This window comes from Panulirus ornatus, chromosome 62 (genome assembly GCF_036320965.1).
Source record: "Panulirus ornatus isolate Po-2019 chromosome 62, ASM3632096v1, whole genome shotgun sequence".
In the NCBI taxonomy this organism is placed as follows: domain Eukaryota; kingdom Metazoa; phylum Arthropoda; class Malacostraca; order Decapoda; family Palinuridae; genus Panulirus; species Panulirus ornatus.
In genome coordinates this window covers 4,118,469-4,142,169 of record NC_092285.1, presented here as the reverse complement: position 1 = coordinate 4,142,169, position 23,701 = coordinate 4,118,469, and the positions used below count along the sequence as shown (strand labels likewise).

Sequence of the window (23,701 nt, the reverse complement as noted above, 5' to 3'; positions counted from 1 at the left end):
AATTGGGAGGTATACTTGAATGGAGAAAAACTGGAGGAAGTAAAGTGTTTTAGATATCTGGGAGTGGATCTGGCAGCGGATGGAACCATGGAAGTGGAAGTAAATCATAGGGTGGGGGAGGGGGCGAAAATCCCGGGAGCCTTGAAGAATGTGTGGAAGTCGAGAACATTATCTCGGAAAGCAAAAATGGGTTTGTTTGAAGGAATAGTGGTTCCAACAATGTTGTATGGTTGCGAGGCGTGGGCTATGGATAGAGTTGTGCGCAGGAGGGTGGATGTGCTGGAAATGAGATGTTTGAGGACAATATGTGGTGTGAGGTGGTTTGATCGAGTAAGTAATGTAAGGGTAAGAGAGATGTGTGGAAATAAAAAGAGCGTGGTTGAGAGAGCAGAAGAGGGTGTTTTGAAATGGTTTGGGCACATGGAGAGAATGAGTGAGGAAAGATTGACCAAGAGGATATATGTGTCGGAGGTGGAGGGAACGAGGAGAAGTGGGAGACCAAATTGGAGGTGGAAAGATGGAGTGAAAAAGATTTTGAGTAATCGGGGCCTGAACATGCAGGAGGGTGAAAGGTGGGCAAGGAATAGAGTGAATTGGATCGATGTGGTATACCGGGGTAGACGTGCTACAGTGGATTGAATCAGGGCATGTGAAGCATCTGGGGTAAACCATGGAAAGTTCTGTGGGGCCTAGATGTGGAAAGGGAGCTGTGGTTTCGGGCATTATTGCATGACAGCTGGAGACTGAGTGTGAGCAAAATATTCTTAGTATCATGCCCTTATTGGTTTAAACACCTTTTTCACAATGATTTGCACAATTCTATAACTTTTTCAGAGTGATTTGCACAGTTCTGGATGAAAGATCTACACTTATTCCTGAAGTGGTATTTGCCTTTGTTAAGCATGTCTAATGATGTAGTAGACTTGCCAAACTTTCGTTTTACCAGCCATTTTACCAGCAAGTAGCACTTGCATATTTTAGGCTCTGCACTGTTGTTTTTCTTTCTGAGTGTCTGTTATTGTACATCATTGTCTCCTTTTTCTCTATCTGTGTCTGTTACCACTTTCAAAATTTTTTGTATTTCCTTATCTTTCTTATATGGGATTTTGCAAAAAGCATTTACCTGATCTCCACTACTAAAAAGCAAGATCAATAAAAATTCTTTGCATATGTCTAAATCATTCTCAAAAGCAGTTATTTTTCCATGTAGTTCATTCTAAACAAGAAATTTTCAACATCTAGCAAGTAAGGGACTGTCACACATGGTTATTAAGAAATATTTTCAGTGCCTTTGTGCCTAAATACTGTCTGTCTTATCTTTAGGAACCTTCTCTAGATTGCCTTCTGTTTTGAATTGGTGATGGAGTTCCATGGAATCTATGGTTACAAGAAGTTTCTCCATTTATTATTATGCAAATCTGGCTGTTTCCTTCAAAATTTCAGAAAGTGAACTCCAGAAAACTCCAAGCTAAGGACTTTTGGACAATTTGGGAGTAATTATTCTGCAAATATGAAAAATTTATATTGCCTCACATCAGGTTTTCTTTCAGGGTGCTGGTGATGCCTTTGTGGGAGCCATGGCATATTACTTAGCATACCACCCGCAACTCACTATGGAGGAAATGATGCAAAGGTCCTGCAAAGTGGCCTCTATTTCTGTACAGGCCCCAGGAACACAGAGCAGCTACCCAACTAAGGAAAATTTGCCTAGCTATTTGTTCATCTGATTATTGTGATAACAGCTCATTTAAAGACAGTACTCTGCAGAACGTGCCTGTGCTACAACATCCATGTCAAGGGACACTTCTGCATTCATAAACCTTCACTATCAAAAATGAATGAGAGTACTAATATGTTGTGGGTGCAATAAGTAATCTTTAACAGTAGAGCTACAACTTCACTGTAAAATAAAGGATAAAGTGAGGAAAATTGCGATGATAATTAATATATCACGAATAAAAGACCTCAGCCTGTTTAGCTAAACTGATACAATATGCCTAATTATTAGGTACTAAGAGAAGACATGATGATTCAGGTTTGTGTTTGAAATATACTCATTGTATATTAAAGTGAAACATTAAAAGTAACTTTCATCTCATTGTACACAGCATACCCATACTGAAAAGTAATTGATTCTTCACAGCAAAAAGGAATAATCCAAAGCTTCCAGGAGGAAACTTTACCACAGATGTACATTGGGATATCTTGTAAAGGTTCTTACCCTCTGATCCTCCTTGATCATTTGGCAACAATATATGATGATACTTGTACTAAACAATTTTCCTTCTCCACAAATTACAAGATGAGTGCATGGCTACCAAAATACAGTTTGTTTATCTAAGGGTGTCAAGACCCAACACAGGCACTGGGGCAAACATCTTCACCCTACCTCCCTTTGAAAGGGAACTTAGGAACCTGTTCTCTCTCTCTCTTTCTCTCCAAAAAAAAGAGTATGTGAACACATACAAAGCAAAATGCATGTATTATGATGAAGTTCAGAAAAGGGTATCCATTTTATGGTGGAAAAAAAAAGAAAGAAAGGAAGAAAGAAAGGTTAGGCTTAGGAACCTCAGACCCATAGGATTTGATCCCCTCTGACCTACTGTCTCACTGGGCCTGAGTATATCACTGACCCTTCCTCAACCAAGAAGCCACGATCCTGTAAAGTGCTGTCTTTACACTGTGACTGACTTAAACCTCATGTATATAAAGGCTTGCAGTTAGCTGCTTCCACCTATGTGGTGATCCTTTCATCTTGTTTTACTTTGCTTTCACAATTATTAGGAAATTTATGGACATTATAATGTCAAAATATTGTGTGTAAGTGTGTGTTATGTGTTATAATGCTTGAAGATTTTTTCATGATTGTTTGTCATTTTCTGCATTAGTGAGGCAGTGTAAGGTATAAATGAAAAAGTGGCCTCATTTACTCATATCCATTTTCTAGCTGTCATGTGTAATGCACTGAAACACAGCTCCCTATCCACAACCAGGCCCCACAGATCTTTTTGTGTTTTCTCCTAGCCACTTCATATGCCCTCATTCAGTCCATTGACATCATGTTACCCCCTGTATACCATATCTCTCTCATGCACTCTATCCTGTGCATACCTTACACCCTCTTGCACAGCACATTGTCCCTTGTATACCACATCCCTCCACTTCACTCTTTCCTGGTCATCCTTAAATCCTCCTCCATATTCTGGCTCTAACCACTCTGAACTTTATTCACTCCATTCTTCTATCTCCAGTGCAGTCTCCCCTTTCTTCTCATCCCCTCCTTCTCTAACAGATATCCTTTTGTTAACCTGTTCTCATTTATTCTCTTCATAAATCCACACCTTTTTAGGACACACTTTCCAACTCTCTTTACGATACTCTTCTTATTGCCAAGCCTCTCTGTTACCCCATTACCTGTTACTTAACCCCCTCAGACCACATATTATCCTCAAACATTTCATTTCCAGCACATTCACTGTCTTCCATATATTCACATCCGTAGCCCACGATCGCATCCTGACACTGCTGTTGAGACAAATCAACCTTCAGCCATGCTCACCTTCACCCACCCAGGTACTGAACTTCTTTCCAAACATTCCTCAGTGCTACCAGGACCTTCACTTTCTTCCCCACTCTACAGCTCACTTCTGCTTTCAAGTTCTATTTGCTGCCATGTCCACTCCCAGGTATCTAAAACACTACTTTTCCTTTAGGTTTTCTCCATTCAAACTTACACGTCAACTAACCTGTCTTTCTCTACAGTGCTAAACCTAACAACCCTGCTTTTATCCAGATTTACTCTCAACTCTTTTCTTTCACACACTCTCCCAAACTTAGTCACCAACATCTGCCACCAGCACCATGTCATCAGCAAACAACAATTGACTCATCTCCCAGGCACCCTGAACCCCAACAGATTGCATTACTGCCCTTCTCTCCAAGTCTCTTACATTTACCTCCCTCACCACACCATCCATTGACAGATTACAGTTGTGTTTCCATCACATACTCCTGTTGCAGAACCATCATCATGTGGAACCACTAAGCTCTTCCTGTTTCCCATACTCTTTTGATAAAAACTTCCCTCTGCTTCCAATAGCCTCCCTCCCAAACCATATATTTCCAACACCTTCCAGAAAGCACTCCTATCAACCCTATAATTTTTCACCAATTCCATAAATGCCACATACAAGGCCTTCTACTTCTCTATGTATTTCTTGTACACAGTTTTGAAAGCAAACACCTGATCCACACACCCTCTACCACCCCTAAAGCCATGCTGTCCCTCCCGAGTCTGCTGCTCTGTGCATGTCACCAGCCTCTCAATCATTATTCTATCATGCAACTTACAAGGTACACTCCCAAACTTATAATTTTGCAATTGGAAAGCTCATCTTTGTCCTCTCTGCCTGTATACAGTGGCACTGTACAGATGTCTTGCCAAAACTCAGGTACGTAGCCATGATCCATACACACTCAGAAAATCCTAGCTAACCTGTCAACAACATGGTCACCCCCTCTCTTAAGAAATTCAACAGCACTGTCATCCACTCCAGTCACATTATATTACACAAGGGTTTCATCAACTCTTCTCTTTTCACCACACTACTTCCCAAAACTCTCTAGTGTTGCCTTCATTCTTGACCCAAAAATCTCACATCTGCCATCCTATCATCAAACACATTTAACTATCCTTCATAGTACTCACTCCATCTTCTCTTCCCTTCATCTCTGCCTGTTACCACTTCCCTACCCCATTTGCCCCCCTTCATCATTTATTCTTGTTTTTCTCACTCTATTAACCTCCTGAAGAAAAATTCTCATTCTTTCTAAAGTTTGCTGATACTTGCTCATCCCAACTCTCATTTGCCCTCTTGTTCAGCCCCTCCACCTTCCTCTTGGCCTCTTGACACCCTCTCATGTACATCTAGTAGCTCACACTTCTTACCTTTCCTCTTTCACTAACAACTGAATTTCATCATCCCACTACTCAATACCCGTTCTCACTTCTTACCTTCCCACTTCATACACTTCTTACCCACATATGTGCTAGCACTGCTTACCTAAAAACCTCCCATTCCTCACCCACTCCCCTGGCTTCAGTTAATATAAACTCTGCTATTCTACACTCAACTGAATTTCATCATCCCACCACTCAATACCCTTTCTCACTTCTTACCTTCCCATCTCATACACTTCTTACATGTGTGCTAGCACTGCTTACCTAAAAACCTCCCATTTCTTACCAACTCCCCTGGCTTCAGTTAATCTAACCTCTGCTGTTCTACACTCAACCTCTCCTCGTGTCTTTTCACACAAGCCTCTTCTCCAAGCTCATTCACTTTCACCACCCTCTTCTAACCCATACTACTTCTTTTCCAACAGCCTCTTCGAATTTTTACCCACACTTCTGTCAGGAAATGATCATATATCCCACCAAGATAAAGATAAAATTGAAAGCCATCTTTGAATATGTTCATTTTTTTTAAGAATGTACATATAGTGAAACAAAGGACTTAAATTTGTACATATACTTAGGGAAAGAAATACTTAGAAAAGCAAATGGATTTGTATGTAGCATTTATGGATCTGGAGAAGGCATATGATAGAGTTGATAGAGATGCTCTGTGGAAGGTATTAAGAATATATGGTGTGGGAGGCAAGTTGTTAGAAGCAGTGAAAAGTTTTTATCGAGGATGTAAGGCATGTGTACGTGTAGGAAGAGAGGAAAGCGATTGGTTCTCAGTGAATGTGGGTTTGCGGCAGGGGTGTGTGATGTCTCCATGGTTGTGTAATTTGTTTATGGATGGGGTTGTTAGGGAGGTGAATGCAAGAGTTTTGGAAAGAGGGGCAAGTATGAAGTCTGTTGGGATGAGAGAGCTTGGGAAGTGAGTCAGTTGTTGTTCGCTGATGATACAGCGCTGGTGGCTGATTCATGTGAGAAACTGCAGAAGCTGGTGACTGAGTTTGGTAAAGTGTGTGAAAGAAGAAAGTTAAGAGTAAATGTGAATAAGAGCAAGGTTATTAGGTACAGTAGGGTTGAGGGTCAAGTCAATTGGGAGGTAAGTTTGAATGGAGAAAAACTGGAGGAAGTAAAGTGTTTTAGATATCTGGGAGTGGATCTGGCAGCAGATGGAACCATGGAAGTGGAAGTAAATCATAGGGTGGGGGAGGGGGCGAAAATTCTGGGAGCGTTGAAGAGTGTGTGGAAGTCGAGAACATTATCTCGGAAACAAAAATGGGTATCTTTGAAGGAATAGTGGTTCCAACAATTTTGTATGGTTGCGAGGCATGGGCTATGGATAGAGTTGTGTGCAGGAGGGTGGATATGCTGGAAATGAGATGTTTGAGGACAATGTGTGGTGTGAGGTGGTTTGATCAAGTAAGTAATGTAAGGGTAAGAGAGATGTGTGGAAATAAAAAGAGCATGGTTGAGAGAGCAGAAGAGGGTGTTTTGAAATGGTTTGGGCACACGGAGAGAATGAGTGAGGAAAGATTGACCAAGAGGATATATGTGTCGGAGGTGGAGGGAACGAGGAGAAGTGGGAGACCAAATTGGAGGTGGAAAGATGGAGTGAAAAAGATTTTGAGTGATCGGGGCCTGAACATGCAGGAGGGTGAAAGGCGGGCAAGGAATAGAGTGAATTGGACCAATGTGGTATACCGGGGTCGACGTGCTGTCAATGGATTGAATCAGGGCATGTGAAGCGTCTGGGGTAAACCAAGGAAAGTTCTGTGGGACCTGGATGTGGAAAGGGAGCTGTGGTTTCGGGCATTATTGCATGACGGCTAGAGACTGAGTGTGAACAAATGGGGCCTTTGTTGTCTTTTCCTAGCGCTACCTCACACACATGAGGGGGGAGGGGGATGTTATTCCATGTGTGGCGAGGTGGCGATGGGAATGAATAAAGGCAGACAGTGTGAATTGTGTGCATGGGTATATATGTATGTGTCTGTGTGTGTATATATATGTGTACATTGAGATGTATGGGTATGTATATTTGCGTGTGTGGACGTGTATGTATATACATATGTAGGGGGGTGGGTAGGGCCATTTCTTTCGTCTGTTTCCTTGCGCTACCTCGCAAACGCGGAAGACAGCGACAAAGCAAAATAAGATAATAAATAAATACTTAGGGAAAGAAGAATAAGAATCATTAATATGTGTAAGGTAAAATTCTTAGATATGTCTATGGTTACCTTTGCAAAAGCTATACAAAGATTTAATAGAAGCTAATAAATACTTTGTTTCCTTTGTCTCTTAAAAGCACAAGTGAATTTTTGACTCATTAAAACTAGCACAGAAAACAATACCAGTGTTGTTGTCTAAGCTATGCATGGTAATTTGCAAGAGCAAAAATAAACTTTTGTTCATGATTGATTTTTTAACAACACTTAAATAAATAAAGGCAGACAGTATGAATTATGTACATGTGTATATATGTATATGTCTGTGTGTGTATATATATGTGTTTATTGAGATGTATAGGTATGTATATTTGCTTGTGTGGACATGTATGTATATACATGTGTATGGGGGTGGGTTGGGCCATTTCTTTCGTCTGTTTCCATGTGCTACCTCACAGATGTGGGAGACAGCGACAAAGCAAAAGAAAAAATAATGAAAAAAAAATAATTAAAATCTTTTTGCATCAGTACATCCAGGGAATAGGAGTGAATTCTAACCATATTTTCCCTATGTTTCATGGAAGGCAACTAAGAGGGGCAGGAATGGGCGGCTGGAAAACCTCCCTTCTTGTACTTCAATTTCTAACTTTTGAACTGAAGAACGAGTTAAATGAGGAGTGCTCATCCTCTGTGTGTTATCATACAAAGGAATACACTGAGATTCAAACAGCAACAGACTGCTGCACTGGGTCCTCATCTGAGGCTGTTTGTGTAGTGGAAGATACAAGAAACTCACAGAATAGTGCTGTAAAACTTAAAGGCATATAGATAATTCAAAGAGAATAACCTAAAATTTTTCATTTTGACTATGGAGGCACAAACAATGAAAGATCAGAACTTAAAGCAAAGTATTTATCAAGCCTGTTCTTAAATACTTCAATAGTACTGCTTTCAACCAGTCTACTTGGCAAATGTTTCCATATTTTTGAAGAAAAAGTATTTCGCCTCATTTGAGGTAAATTGTTTACCCACGAGTTTGTATTTGCTATGAGTAAACTCGAATGAATCAAGTCTTAGGTAACTTAATAGATCAAGATTATCAAAGACTTTGATCATTTTGAATACTTGCATTAGATCACCTCTTAACCTTCTCATTTCAAAGCTAAATAGATGTAAGTTGTTTAATCTCATCTCGTTCGATTTGTTTCTCTGTCCTGGAACCATCTTGGTAGCTTTATGCTGTACTCTAATCCAATCTGTCTGTCTTTATTTTTTTAGGAAAGGTGACCAAAACTGAACACAATATTTAAGATGTGAATAAACCAATGAACTGTAAAGAGTAAGTATGAATTCCTTGGACTTATTAAACTTAAAGGCTCTACAAGTGAAATCAGGAAATTTGTTCCTTTTTACTGCTTACGTGTAGTAATGTGTGTGGATGTAACCAAGGTGAGACGAGAGGAGAGCCAGGTAATCTGTCTAAGGAAAGAAACCGGCACGTTCTAGTTCTGAGTGAACAAAGCTCAAGGGTTAAAGGGAAGAAAGGTTTTGAGGCTGAACATGCAGGATGGGGAATGGTGTGCACAGCTCTCTCAACCACACTTTTTACTACCACACATCTCTCCTACCCTTTTGTTACTGACTAGATCAACCACCTCACACCACTTGCTGTCTACAAACATTTCATTTCCAACACATCCAATTTTTCCCTCCTAAATAATGTTCTCTCTTTCCACACATTCTTCAATGCTCCCAGAATCTTTGCCCCCTCACCTACCTTATGACTCACTTCTGCTTACATCATCACAGTCATTGCCATGTCCACTCCCAGGTAGTTACAACACTACACTGTCCATCAGTCTTCTCCCCTCAAACTCACACCATTACTAAACCTCAACCTGGCTAAACTTAATAACCTTGCTTTTATTCACACTTACACCAAAATTCCTCTTTTCACACACCCTTCCAAACTCAGACACTAACTTCTGTAGTTTTTCCTTCGAATCTGCCACCAATGCTGTATCATCACCAAACAACAACTGACTCAATTCCTAGACTACATAAAGACTACAAACGTGCCCCTTTCTCCAAGACTCTCAAGGATACTCCCTCACCACCCCATCCATAAGCAAATTTAACAGCCATAGTGACATCAAAGACTCCTAATACAGACTGACCTTCACTTGGAACCCCTTATTCTCCTTTCTTCCTACTTGCGCACATACCTTAAACCCATAAATTTTTTTTTAACTTTCTACTAGCTTCCCTCCCACTTCATATATTCTTATGATCTTCCATAAGGCATCTCTATCAACGCTACAATATGTTTTCTCCAGATCCACAAATGTCACATACAAAGCCCTCTGTTTCTCTAAGTATTTCTCAAATACTTTTTTTTTAAAGAAAACACCTAATCCATGTATATTCTACCACTTCTAAAACTACACTGTTTCCTTTCAATATGATGCTCTGTACATGCCTTCACCCTCTCAATCACTGCTTTCCCATTCAACTCACCAAGATCACTCAGTAAGCTTATACTGTAGTGTGAACACAGCTTTTCCCCCCTTACCTTTATAGAATGGCACCATACATGCATTCTACCAATCCTTAGGCACCTCACCATGATCCATACATACACTGAAAATCCTGATGAACCAGTCAACAACACAGTTACCACCTTTCTCAGAAAATAAGAAATTCTACTAAAATATCATCCAATCCAGCTGTCTTGTCACATTTCATCTTCAGTAAGATTTTCACCACTTCTCACCAAACCACTGTCTGTGACTCTATTCCATGCATGCCTTTCACTTTTCTGCATGCTGAGGTCCCGTTTGTTCAAAATCTTATTCACTTCATCCTTCCACCTCTAATTTGGTCTTCCAGTTCTCCATTCCTCCCATCTCTGACACGGATACCCTCTTTGTCAACCATCCCTCACTCATTCTCTCTATATGTCCAAACCACTTAAACACACTATTCTGCTCTCTTAAACTCTCCATTTTTATTACACACATCTTTCTTATCCTTTCACTACTTACTTAATCAAACCACCTCAAACCACATACTGTCCTTAAACATTTCATTTCCAACACATCCACCCTCTGCATAACCCTATCTGTAGCCCATCCCTCGCAACCATATAATATTATTGGAACTACTATTTCTTCAAACATACCCATTTTTGCTCTACAAGATAACATTCTCTCTTTCCACACATTCTTCATCCCCCTCCCCCCCTCTCTTTCTCTCTATGACTCGCTTCTGGTTCCATTTGGCTGCCAAGTCCACTCCCAGATATGTGAAACACTTCACTTCCTCCAATTTTTCTCTGTTCAAACTGACACCCCAACTAACTTGTCTCTCAACCCCGCTGAACTTAATTTAATAACCTTGCTCTTATTCACATTTACTCTATACTTTTTCCTTTCACACACTCTTCCTAACTCAGTACCAACTTCTGCTGTTTCTCACTTTAATAAGCCACCAGTGCTGTATTATCAGCGAACAACTGACTCACTCCCTAGGCCCTCTCATCCACAACAGAATGCACACTCGTTCCTTTCTCCAAAACTCTTGCATTTACCTCCCTAACCACCCAATTTGTAAACATATCAAACAACCATGGTGAGATTATACACCCTTGCTGCAGATGAAACTTCACTGGGAACCAATCACTCTCCTCTCTTCCTACTCATACACATGCCTTACACCCTTGATAAAAATTTCTCATTGCTTCTAGCAGCTTACCTCCCACACCATATATTCTTAAGACCTTCCACAAACCATCTCTATCAACCACATCATATGTCTTCTTCAGATCCATAAATACAACATACAAATCCATTTGTTTTTCTAAGTATTTCTCACATTCTTTGAAGAAAACACCTAATCCACACATTTTCTACCTGTTTTGAAACCACACTGCTCTTCCCCAATCTGATGCTCTGTACATGCATTCACCTTCTCCAGGTATGCTATACAAATTTATGCCTCTGTAGTTTGAACACTCACCTTTAACCCCTTTGCCTTTATATGATGGCACTATACATGCATTCCGCCAATCTTCAGGCACTTCACCATGATCCATAAATTGACTGAATATCCATACCAACCAGTCAAAAAGTCAGCCCTTCTCTTGGTAAATTCAACTGTAATACCATCCAATCTTACTGTCTTGCTGGATTTCATCTTCTGCAAGGCTTTCACCACCTCTTCTGTCTTCACCAAACCACACTCCCTGACTCTTTCGCTTTGCACACCACCCTAATCAAAACACCTTATATCTGCCACTCTATTATCAAACACATTCAACAATCATTCAAAATACTCACTCCATCACTACCTGTTTTCACTCCCTCCCTTCGCCAAAGCTCCCATTTGTTCTCGTCTTATGCACATTATGTACCTCCAACCAAAACATCTTTTTATTCTCCCTAAAATTTAATGATACTCTCTCACCCCAACTCTCATTTCCCCTCTTTTTCAACCCCTGCACTTTCCTCCCAGTCATTTGCACTCCTTCCTTGTAAGTACTGTCCAAAAACCACTCCTCTTTCACTAACAACTTTACTTTATCGTACCACTCACTACCTTTTCTAATCTACAAACCTACCACCTTTCTCAGATTGGGGAAGAGCAGTGTGGTTTCAGAAGTGGTAGAGGATGTGTGGATCAGGTGTTTGCTTTGAAGAATGTATGTGAGAAATACTTAGAAAAGCAAATGGATTTGTATGTAGCATTTATGGATCTGGAGAAGGCATATGATAGAGTTGATAGAGATGCTCTGTGGAAGGTATTAAGAATATATGGTGTGGGAGGAAAGTTGTTAGAAGCAGTGAAAAGTTTTTATCGAGGATGTAAGGCATGTGTACGTGTAGGAAGAGAGGAAAGTGATTGGTTCTCAGTGAATGTAGGTTTGCGGCAGGGGTGTGTGATGTCTCCATGGTTGTTTAATTTGTTTATGGATGGGGTTGTTAGGGAGGTAAATGCAAGAGTTTTGGAAAGAGGGGCAAGTATGAAGTCTGTTGGGGATGAGAGAGCTTGGGAAGTGAGTCAGTTGTTGTTCGCTGATGATACAGCACTGGTGGCTGATTCATGTGAGAAACTGCAGAAACTGGTGACTGAGTTTGGTAAAGTGTGTGGAAGAAGAAAGTTAAGAGTAAATGTGAATAAGAGCAAGGTTATTAGGTACAGTAGGGTTGAGGGTCGTCAATTGGGAGGTGAGTTTGAATGGAGAAAAACTGGAGGAAGTGAAGTGTTTTAGATATCTGGGAGTGGATCTGGCAGCGGATGGAACCATGGAAGCGGAAGTGGATCATAGGGTGGGGGAGGGGGCGAAAATTCTGGGGGCCTTGAAGAATGTGTGGAAGTCGAGAACATTATCTCGGAAAGCAAAAATGGGTATGTTTGAAGGAATAGTGGTTCCAACAATGTTGTATGGTTGCGAGGCGTGGGCTATGGATAGAGTTGTGCGCAGGAGGATGGATGTGCTGGAAATGAGATGTTTGAGGACAATGTGTGGTGTGAGGTGGTTTGATCGAGTGAGTAACGTAAGGGTAAGAGAGATGTGTGGAAATAAAAGAGCGTGGTTGAGAGAGCAGAAGAGGGTGTTTTGAAGTGGTTTGGGCACATGGAGAGGATGAGTGAGGAAAGATTGACCAAGAGGATATATGTGTCGGAGGTGGAGGGAACAAGGAGAAGAGGGAGACCAAATTGGAGGTGGAAAGATGGAGTGAAAAAGATTTTGTGTGATCGGGGCCTGAACATGCAGGAGGGTGAAAGGAGGGCAAGGAATAGAGTGAATTGGAGCGATGTGGTATACCGGGGTTGACGTGCTGTCAGTGGATTGAATCAGGCATGTGAAGCGTCTGGGGTAAACCAGGAAAGTGTTGCATTATTGCATGACGGCTAGAGACTGAGTGTGAACAAATGGGGCCTTTGTTGTCTTTTCCTAGCGCTACCTCACACACATGAGGGGGGAGGGGGATGTTATTCCATGTGTGGCGAGGTGGCGATGGGAATGAATAAAGGCAGACAGTGTGAATTGTGTGCATGGGTATATATGTATGTGTCTGTGTGTGTATATATATGTGTACATTGAGATGTATGGGTATGTATATTTGCGTGTGTGGACGTGTATGTATATACATTGTAGGGGGGTGGGTAGGGCCATTTCTTTCGTCTGTTTCCTTGCGCTACCTCGCAAACGCGGAAGACAGCGAAAAAAGCAAAATAAGATAATAAATAAATACTTAGGGAAAGAAGAATAAGAATCATTAATATGTGTAAGGTAAAATTCTTAGATATGTCTATGGTTACCTTTGCAAAAGCTATACAAAGATTTAATAGAAGCTAATAAATACTTTGTTTCCTTTGTCTCTTAAAAGCACAAGTGAATTTTTGACTCATTAAAACTAGCACAGAAAACAATACCAATGTTGTTGTCTAAGCTATGCATGGTAATTTGCAAGAGCAAAAATAAACTTTTGTTCATGATTGATTTTTTAACAACACATAAATAAATAAAGGCAGACAGTATGAATTATGTACATGTGTATATATGTATATGTCTGTGTGTGTATATATATGTGTTTATTGAGATGTATAGGTATGTATATTTGCTTGTGTGGACATGTATGTATATACATGTGTATGGGGGTGGGTTGGGCCATTTCTTTCGTCTGTTTCCATGTGCTACCTCACAGATGTGGGAGACAGCGACAAAGCAAAAGAAAAAATATAAAAAAAAAATAATTAAAATCTTTTTGCATCAGTACATCCAGGGAATAGGAGTGAATTCTAACCATATTTTCCCTATGGTTCATGGAAGGCAACTAAGAGGGGCAGGAATGGGCGGCTGGAAAACCTCCCTTCTTGTACTTCAATTTCTAACTTTTGAAACTGAAGAACGAGTTAAATGAGGAGTGCTCATCCTCTGTGTGTTATCATACAAAGGAATACACTGAGATTCAAACAGCAACAGACTGCTGCACTGGGTCCTCATCTGAGGCTGTTTGTGTAGTGGAAGATACAAGAAACTCACAGAATAGTGCTGTAAAACTTAAAGGCATATAGATAATTCAAAGAGAATAACCTAAAATTTTTCATTTTGACTATGGAGGCACAAATAATGAAAGATCAGAACTTAAAGCAAAGTATTTATCAAGCCTGTTCTTAAATACTTCAATAGTACTGCTTTCAACCAGTCTACTTGGCAAATGTTTCCATATTTTTGAAGAAAAAGTATTTCGCCTCATTTGAGGTAAATTGTTTACCCACGAGTTTGTATTTGCTATGAGTAAACTCGAATGAATCAAGTCTTAGGTAACTTAATAGATCAAGATTATCAAAGACTTTGATCATTTTGAATACTTGCATTAGATCACCTCTTAACCTTCTCATTTCAAAGCTAAATAGATGTAAGTTGTTTAATCTCATCTCGTTCGATTTGTTTCTCTGTCCTGGAACCATCTTGGTAGCTTTATGCTGTACTCTAATCCAATCTGTCTGTCTTTATTTTTTTAGGAAAGGTGACCAAAACTGAACACAATATTTAAGATGTGAATAAACCAATGAACTGTAAAGAGTAAGTATGAATTCCTTGGACTTATTAAACTTAAAGGCTCTACAATTGAAATCAGGAAATTTGTTCCTTTTTACTGCTTACGTGTAGTAATGTGTGTGGATGTAACCAAGGTGAGACGAGAGGAGAGCCAGGTAATCTGTCTAAGGAAAGAAACCGGCACGTTCTAGTTCTGAGTGAACAAAGCTCAAGGGTTAAAGGGAAGAAAGGTTTTGAGGCTGAACATGCAGGATGGGGAATGGTGTGCACAGCTCTCTCAACCACACTTTTTACTACCACACATCTCTCCTACCCTTTTGTTACTGACTAGATCAACCACCTCACACCACTTGCTGTCTACAAACATTTCATTTCCAACACATCCAATTTTTCCCTCCTAAATAATGTTCTCTCTTTCCACACATTCTTCAATGCTCCCAGAATCTTTGCCCCCCTCACCTACCTTATGACTCACTTCTGCTTACATCATCACAGTCATTGCCATGTCCACTCCCAGGTAGTTACAACACTACACTGTCCATCAGTCTTCTCCCCTCAAACTCACACCATTACTAAACCTCAACCTGGCTAAACTTAATAACCTGCTTTTATTCACACTTACACCAAAATTCCTCTTTTCACACACCCTTCCAAACTCAGACACTAACTTCTGTAGTTTTTCCTTCGAATCTGCCACCAATGCTGTATCATCACCAAACAACAACTGACTCAATTCCTAGACTACATAAAGACTACAAACGTGCCCCTTTCTCCAAGACTCTCAAGGATACTCCCTCACCACCCCATCCATAAGCAAATTAAACAGCCATAGTGACATCAAAGACTCCTAATACAGACTGACCTTCACTTGGAACCCCTTATTCTCCTTTCTTCCTACTTGCGCACATACCTTAAACCCATAAATTTTTTTTTAACTTTCTACTAGCTTCCCTCCCACTTCATATATTCTTATGATCTTCCATAAGGCATCTCTATCAACGCTACAATATGTTTTCTCCAGATCCACAAATGTCACATACAAATCCCTCTGTTTCTCTAAGTATTTCTCAAATACTTTTTTTTTTAAAGAAAACACCTAATCCATGTATATTCTACCACTTCTAAAACTACACTGTTTCCTTTCAATATGATGCTCTGTACATGCCTTCACCCTCTCAATCACTGCTTTCCCATTCAACTCACCAAGATCACTCAGTAAGCTTATACTGTAGTGTGAACACAGCTTTTCCCCCTTACCTTTATAGAATGGCACCATACATGCATTCTACCAATCCTTAGGCACCTCACCATGATCCATACATACACTGAAAATCCTGACGAACCAGTCAACAACACAGTTACCGCCTTTCTCAGAAAATAAGAAATTCTACTAAAATATCATCCAATCCAGCTGTCTTGTCACATTTCATCTTCAGTAAGATTTTCACCACTTCTCACCAAACCACTGTCTGTGACTCTATTCCATGCATGCCTTTCACTTTTCTGCATGCTGAGGTCCCGTTTGTTCAAAATCTTATTCACTTCATCCTTCCACCTCTAATTTGGTCTTCCAGTTCTCCATTCCTCCCATCTCTGATACGGATACCCTCTTTGTCAACCATCCCTCACTCATTCTCTCTATATGTCCAAACCACTTAAACACACTATTCTGCTCTCTTAAACTCTCCATTTTTATTACACACATCTTTCTTATCCTTTCACTACTTACTTAATCAAACCACCTCAAACCACATACTGTCCTTAAACATTTCATTTCCAACACATCCACCCTCTGCATAACCCTATCTGTAGCCCATCCCTCGCAACCATATAATATTATTGGAACTACTATTTCTTCAAACATACCCATTTTTGCTCTACAAGATAACATTCTCTCTTTCCACACATTCTTCATCCCTCCCCCCTCTCTTTCTCTCTATGACTCGCTTCTGGTTCCATTTGGCTGCCAAGTCCACTCCCAGATATGTGAAACACTTCACTTCCTCCAATTTTTCTCTGTTCAAACTGACACCCCAACTAACTTGTCTCTCAACCCCGCTGAACTTAATTTAATAACCTTGCTCTTATTCACATTTACTCTATACTTTTTCCTTTCACACACTCTTCCTAACTCAGTACCAACTTCTGCTGTTTCTCACTTTAATAAGCCACCAGTGCTGTATTATCAGCGAACAACTGACTCACTCCCTAGGCCCTCTCATCCACAACAGAATGCACACTCGTTCCTTTCTCCAAACCTCTTGCATTTACCTCCCTAACCACCCAATTTGTAAACATATCAAACAACCATGGTGAGATTATACACCCTTGCTGCAGATGAAACTTCACTGGGAACCAATCACTCTCCTCTCTTCCTACTCATACACATGCCTTACACCCTTGATAAAAATTTCTCATTGCTTCTAGCAGCTTACCTCCCACACCATATATTCTTAAGACCTTCCACAAACCATCTCTATCAACCACATCATATGTCTTCTTCAGATCCATAAATACAACATACAAATCCATTTGTTTTTCTAAGTATTTCTCACATTCTTTGAAGAAAACACCTAATCCACACATTTTCTACCTGTTTTGAAACCACACTGCTCTTCCCCAATCTGATGCTCTGTACATGCATTCACCTTCTCCAGGTATGCTATACAAATTTATGCCTCTGTAGTTTGAACACTCACCTTTAACCCCTTTGCCTTTATATGATGGCACTATACATGCATTCCGCCAATCTTCAGGCACTTCACCATGATCCATAAATTGACTGAATATCCATACCAACCAGTCAAAAAGTCAGCCCTTCTCTTGGTAAATTCAACTGTAATACCATCCAATCTTACTGTCTTGCTGGATTTCATCTTCTGCAAGGCTTTCACCACCTCTTCTGTCTTCACCAAACCACACTCCCTGACTCTTTCGCTTTGCACACCACCCTAATCAAAACACCTTATATCTGCCACTCTATTATCAAACACATTCAACAATCATTCAAAATACTCACTCCATCACTACCTGTTTTCACTCCCTCCCTTCGCCAAAGCTCCCATTTGTTCTCGTCTTATGCACATTATGTACCTCCAACCAAAACATCTTTTTATTCTCCCTAAAATTTAATGATACTCTCTCACCCCAACTCTCATTTCCCCTCTTTTTCAACCCCTGCACTTTCCTCCCAGTCATTTGCACTCCTTCCTTGTAAGTACTGTCCAAAAACCACTCCTCTTTCACTAACAACTTTACTTTATCGTACCACTCACTACCTTTTCTAATCTACAAACCTACCACCTTTCTCAGATTGGGGAAGAGCAGTGTGGTTTCAGAAGTGGTAGAGGATGTGTGGATCAGGTGTTTGCTTTGAAGAATGTATGTGAGAAATACTTAGAAAAGCAAATGGATTTGTATGTAGCATTTATGGATCTGGAGAAGGCATATGATAGAGTTGATAGAGATGCTCTGTGGAAGGTATTAAGAATATATGGTGTGGGAGGAAAGTTGTTAGAAGCAGTGAAAAGTTTTTATCGAGGATGTAAGGCATGTGTACGTGTAGGAAGAGAGGAAAGTGATTGGTTCTCAGTGAATGTAGGTTTGCGGCAGGGGTGTGTGATGTCTCCATGGTTGTTTAATTTGTTTATGGATGGGGTTGTTAGGGAGGTAAATGCAAGAGTTTTGGAAAGAGGGGCAAGTATGAAGTCTGTTGGGGATGAGAGAGCTTGGGAAGTGAGTCAGTTGTTGTTCGCTGATGATACAGCACTGGTGGCTGATTCATGTGAGAAACTGCAGAAACTGGTGACTGAGTTTGGTAAAGTGTGTGGAAGAAGAAAGTTAAGAGTAAATGTGAATAAGAGCAAGGTTATTAGGTACAGTAGGGTTGAGGGTCGTCAATTGGGAGGTGAGTTTGAATGGAGAAAAACTGGAGGAAGTGAAGTGTTTTAGATATCTGGGAGTGGATCTGGCAGCGGATGGAACCATGGAAGCGGAAGTGGATCATAGGGTGGGGGAGGGGGCGAAAATTCTGGGGGCCTTGAAGAATGTGTGGAAGTCGAGAACATTATCTCGGAAAGCAAAAATGGGTATGTTTGAAGGAATAGTGGTTCCAACAATGTTGTATGGTTGCGAGGCGTGGGCTATGGATAGAGTTGTGCGCAGGAGGATGGATGTGCTGGAAATGAGATGTTTGAGGACAATGTGTGGTGTGAGGTGGTTTGATCGAGTGAGTAACGTAAGGGTAAGAGAGATGTGTGGAAATAGAAAGAGCGTGGTTGAGAGAGCAGAAGAGGGTGTTTTGAAGTGGTTTGGGCACATGGAGAGGATGAGTGAGGAAAGATTGACCAAGAGGATATATGTGTCAGAGGTGGAGGGAACAAGGAGAAGAGGGAGACCAAATTGGAGGTGGAAAGATGGAGTGAAAAAGATTTTGTGTGATCGGGGCCTGAACATGCAGGAGGGTGAAAGGAGGGCAAGGAATAGAGTGAATTGGAGCGATGTGGTATACCGGGGTTGACGTGCTGTCAGTGGATTGAATCAAGGCATGTGAAGCGTCTGGGGTAAACCATGGAAAGCTGTGTAGGTATGTATATTTGCGTGTGTGGACGTATGTATATACATGTGTATGGGGGGGGGTTGGGCCATTTCTTTCGTCTGTTTCCTTGCGCTACCTCGCAAACGCGGGAGACAGCGACAAAGTATAATAAAAATAAATAATACCACCTTTCTCATTCCACATGCATCTCTTGCACATTCCATCACAGTTTCCCTAAATACATCCCATTCCTCACCCACTCCCCTCACTTTGTTTGCTCTCACCTTTTGCCATTTTACACTCAATTCTCTCAGAAATTTAAATACAAGAAGAGGAGGGTTTCCAGCCCTCTGCTCCTGACCCCTTTAGTCGCCATATATGACATGCGACAAATACTTCCCACGTATTCCCAGCATTTTGTAGAAGGCAATTAAAGGGGGTAGGAGAAGGGGGGCTACAAACACTCCCCTACTTTTATCTAAATTTCTGAAGGAGGAAACAGAAGGATTGAAGCTGGGAGTGCTCATCCTCTTCGAAGGTTCAGACTGGGGTGTCTAAATATGTGTGGATGTAACCAAAATGAGAAGAAAGGAGGGATAAGCAGTATGTTAGAGGAAAGACACCTGGATACTCTGGCTCTGATTGAGACAAAGCTCAAGGGTAAGGGGAAAGAATGGTTTGGAAAAGTCTTGGGAGTAAAGTCAGGGGTTGGTGAGAGGACAAAAGTAAAGGAAGGAGTAGCACTACTCCTGAAGCAGGAGTTGTGGAAGTGTGTGATAGAGTTTAAGGAAGTGAATTCTAGACTGATGTGGGTAAAACTGAAAGTGGATGGACAGAAATGGGTAATTATTGGTGCTTATGCACCTGGGCATGAGAAGAAAGATCATGAGAGGCAAGTGTTTTGGGAGCAGCTGAGTGAGTTTGTCAGCAGTTTTAGTGCATGAGACAAGGTATCAGTGATGGGCAATTTAAAAGCAAAGGTGAGTAATGTGGCAGTTGAGGGTATGACTGGTGCACATGGGGTATTCAGTGTTGTGAACGGAAATGGTGATGAGCTTGTGGATTTGTATGCTGAAAAAAAAAAATGGTGATTGGGAATACCTATAGGAGAGATGGTCAAAGGGCATTATTAGATTACGTGTAAACTGATAGGCATGTAAAAGAGAGACTTTTGGATGTTGAATGTGCTGAAAGGGGCAGCTCATGGGATGTCTGTTCACTATCTAGTGGAGGCAAAGGTGAAGATTTTTAGAGGTTTTCAAAAAAAAAAGAGAGAATGTTTGGGAGAAGAGAGTAAGTGAGCTTGGAAAGGAGACTTGTGAGAGGAAGTACCAGGACAGATTGAGAGTAGAATGGCAAGAAGTGAGAGCAAATGAAGTGAGATGAGTGGGTGAGGAAAGGGATGTATTTAGGAAAGCAGTAATGGCATGTGCAAAAGATGCGTGTGGCATGAGAAAGGTGGGAGGTAGGCTGATTAGAAAGTGTAGTGAGTGGTGGGATGAAGAAGTAAAGTTGAGAGTGAAAGAGAAAAGAGGCACTTGGATGACACTGGCGAGGAAGAAAGGCAAATGACCAGGTGATGTATAAAAGAAAGAGGCAGGAGGTCAAGAGGAGTGTGCAAGGGCTGAAAAAGAGGGCAAATGAGAATAAAAAATGTTTTGAAAAGAAGTAAATAACGTGTGTAAGACAAGATAACAAATGGGAACGTCAGTGAAGGGGGCAAGGGGGGAGGTGATCAAAGGTAGGGATGAAGTGAGTATCTTAAAGGTTTGTTATATGTGTTCAAAGATAGAGTGGTAAATGTGGGGTGTTTTGGTCAGGTTGGTGTGCAAAGTAAGAGAATTAGGGAGATTGGTTCGGTGAAGTGAGAGGTGGTGAAAGCCTTGTGAAAAAAGAAATCTGGCAAGACAGCGGGTTGGGATGGTATTGCAGTTGAATTTCTTAAGAAAGGGGGTGACTGTGTTGTTTATTGGTTGGTAAGGATATTCACTGTGTGTGTGGAGCATGGTGAAGTGCCTAAGGATTGTTGGAATGCATGTATAGTGCCAGTGTACAAAGGGAAAGGGGATAAAGGTGAGTGTTTAAACACACAAGCAAAAGTTTTTTGTGTTCTTGGGAAATTGTATAAGAAGGTATTGATTGAGAGGGTGAAGGCATGTACAGAGCATCAAATTGGAGAGGACCAGTGTGGTTTCATAAGTGGTAGAGGATGCGTGGATCAGGTGTTTGCTTTGAAGAATGTGTGCGAGAAATACTCAAGAAAACTGGATTTGTATGTGGCATTTATGGATTTGGAGAAGGCATGTGACATGGTGGTCAGAGATGCTTTGTGGAAAGTCTTAAGAGTATACAGTGTGGGGGGTAAGCCGCTAGAAGCAGTGAAAAGATTTTATCAAGAGTGTATGAGTAGGAGGAGAGGAGAGTGACTGGTTCCCAGTGAAGGTCAGCCTGTGGCAGGGGTGTGTGCAGTCCCCAAGGCTGTTTAATTTGTTTATGGATGGGATGGTTAGGGAGGTAAATGCATGAGTTTTGGAGAGAGGGGCAAGGATGCAGTCTGTTGGGGATGAGAGGGCCTGGGAAGTGAGTCAGTTGTTAACCGATGATACAGCACTGTTGGCTGATTCGAGTGAGAAACTGCATAAGTTGGTGACAGAGTTTGAAAAAAAAAATGTATGAAAGGAGAAAGTTGATAGTAAATGTGAATAAGAGTAAAGTTATTTGGTTCAGCAGAGTTGAGGGTCAAATTAGTTAGGATGTGAGTTTGAATGGAGAAAAAATGGAGGAATATGAAGTGTTTTAGATATCTGGGAGTGGACTTAATAGCAAATGGAACCATGGAAGTGGAAATGAGTCATGGGGGAGGGAGTAAAGGTTCTGGGAGCAATGAAGAATGTGTTGAAAGAGAGAACTTTATCTCAGAGTGCAAAAAATGGATGAAGGAATAGTAGTTCCAACAATATTATATGGCTGCAAGGCATGGGCTACAGATAGGGTTGTATGGAAGAGGGTGGATGTGTTGGAAATGAAATGTATGATGACAATATGTGGTGTAAGGTGGTTTGATCGAGTAAGTAATGAAAGGGTAATAAAGAGAGTGTGGTTGTGAGAGCTGAAGAGGGTGTGTTGAAATGATTTGGACATATGGAAAAAATGAGTGAGGAAAGAATGACAGAGAGGATATATGTGGCAGAGATGGATGGAACAAGGAGAAGCAGGAGACCAAATTGGAGGTGAAAGGATGGAGTGAAAAATTTAAGAAGAGGATTAGTAGTGACTATCCAAGAGAATTCTCACAGGAAGTTGTGCACAAGACAGCATAAACAGCTTTGTAAACACCATTCCATGAGATGTTAAATAATTACATCTTATTAATGATCTGGCTATCTATTGTATATCATCATCTGAAGTTGCTGTGAGCAGCTTGCACACTGCTGTGATAAGATTACCAAGTGGTCAGAGAACTCGGGTTTTAATTACTCTGAACAAAAATCAATAGCTATAGATTTTACAAGATCAACCAAAAGATTAGCAGTTCAATATATATTACTGAAAGGTATTCTCATTCTATTTGAAAAAGCAAAATCTTTTGGCATAATTTTTGACAGAAGATTGACAGTGGCCCCTCATACTAAATACCTTACAAGTAAAGTGACAGTCATAAAACTTTATGAAGGTAGTATTTCACTTCTCTAGGAAAACCATGCTGAGGTTAAATGATTCACTATTTAAAATGAAACTAGACTAAAGTTGCCAGATACACTCACTGGCCACCGATAACATCCAGAAAATGGTTGACATTGTCTACGGCCTTGCTCAGGAGAATATGCACAGAAGCATTCAAGTCTTCTAAAACTGAAAGTCTATATGCATACTATGGTGAGCTCTGTAAGTCACAAAGAACCTGGCTTAAATTGTCCATTAAGACTTTATATATACACAAAGCTAACCCTACATTAAAATACACTTTTCCCACTGAACGGATAGAGGCATTTGATCACCATCCAAAGTCTTCTACACCTTTTAATGTAAAAGTAAATAATGTTAACGAGTGGTTTACACTTCAATTAGACTGAACATTCAAATACTATGTAGCCATTTTTTGGGACAATTCTAACGTCCCACCTCCACTTGTTATACTTTTTTTTTTTTTACAGTTACGCGCTCTTTGAAATATGTGAAAGCTGGTTGTGCCTACCCACCCCTGACTTTTCAGTTGGATGAGGGCTTTAGGACCTCATGCTTTTTAGAACCTAGGACTAATCACTGCTGAAAATTTGTACTTATTTGTACCAATTCTAATTTGCTGTTCTGCACCTTTAATCAATCATATACATTCTACATACGTGAATTAATTAGATACCACAAAGCACCTTACAATACACAAGCAATGAGTTAGTATCCTGACTGAAGTTATTATGGAGGTATGTATGCAATTCTGAGAATATGTATGTTCTAAACTCTCATTTTAG

At 40.6% G+C, this 23,701-nt stretch overlaps 1 protein-coding gene across 4 annotated transcripts in view; it reads left to right on the top strand.

The window, feature by feature from the left end:
* LOC139745766 (ribokinase-like) overlaps nt 1-7,377 on the top strand; it is a 59,288-nt gene extending 51,911 nt beyond the window's left edge. For all 4 annotated transcript variants that reach the window (XM_071656303.1, XM_071656301.1, XM_071656302.1 and 1 more), the window contains exon 8: nt 1,551-7,377. In XM_071656303.1, coding sequence (XP_071512404.1) covers nt 1,551-1,727 — 177 coding nt within the window. In that variant the 3' untranslated portion in view covers nt 1,728-7,377. The remainder of the gene's footprint in view (nt 1-1,550) is intronic.
* The last annotated feature ends 16,324 nt before the right edge of the window (nt 7,378-23,701 follow it).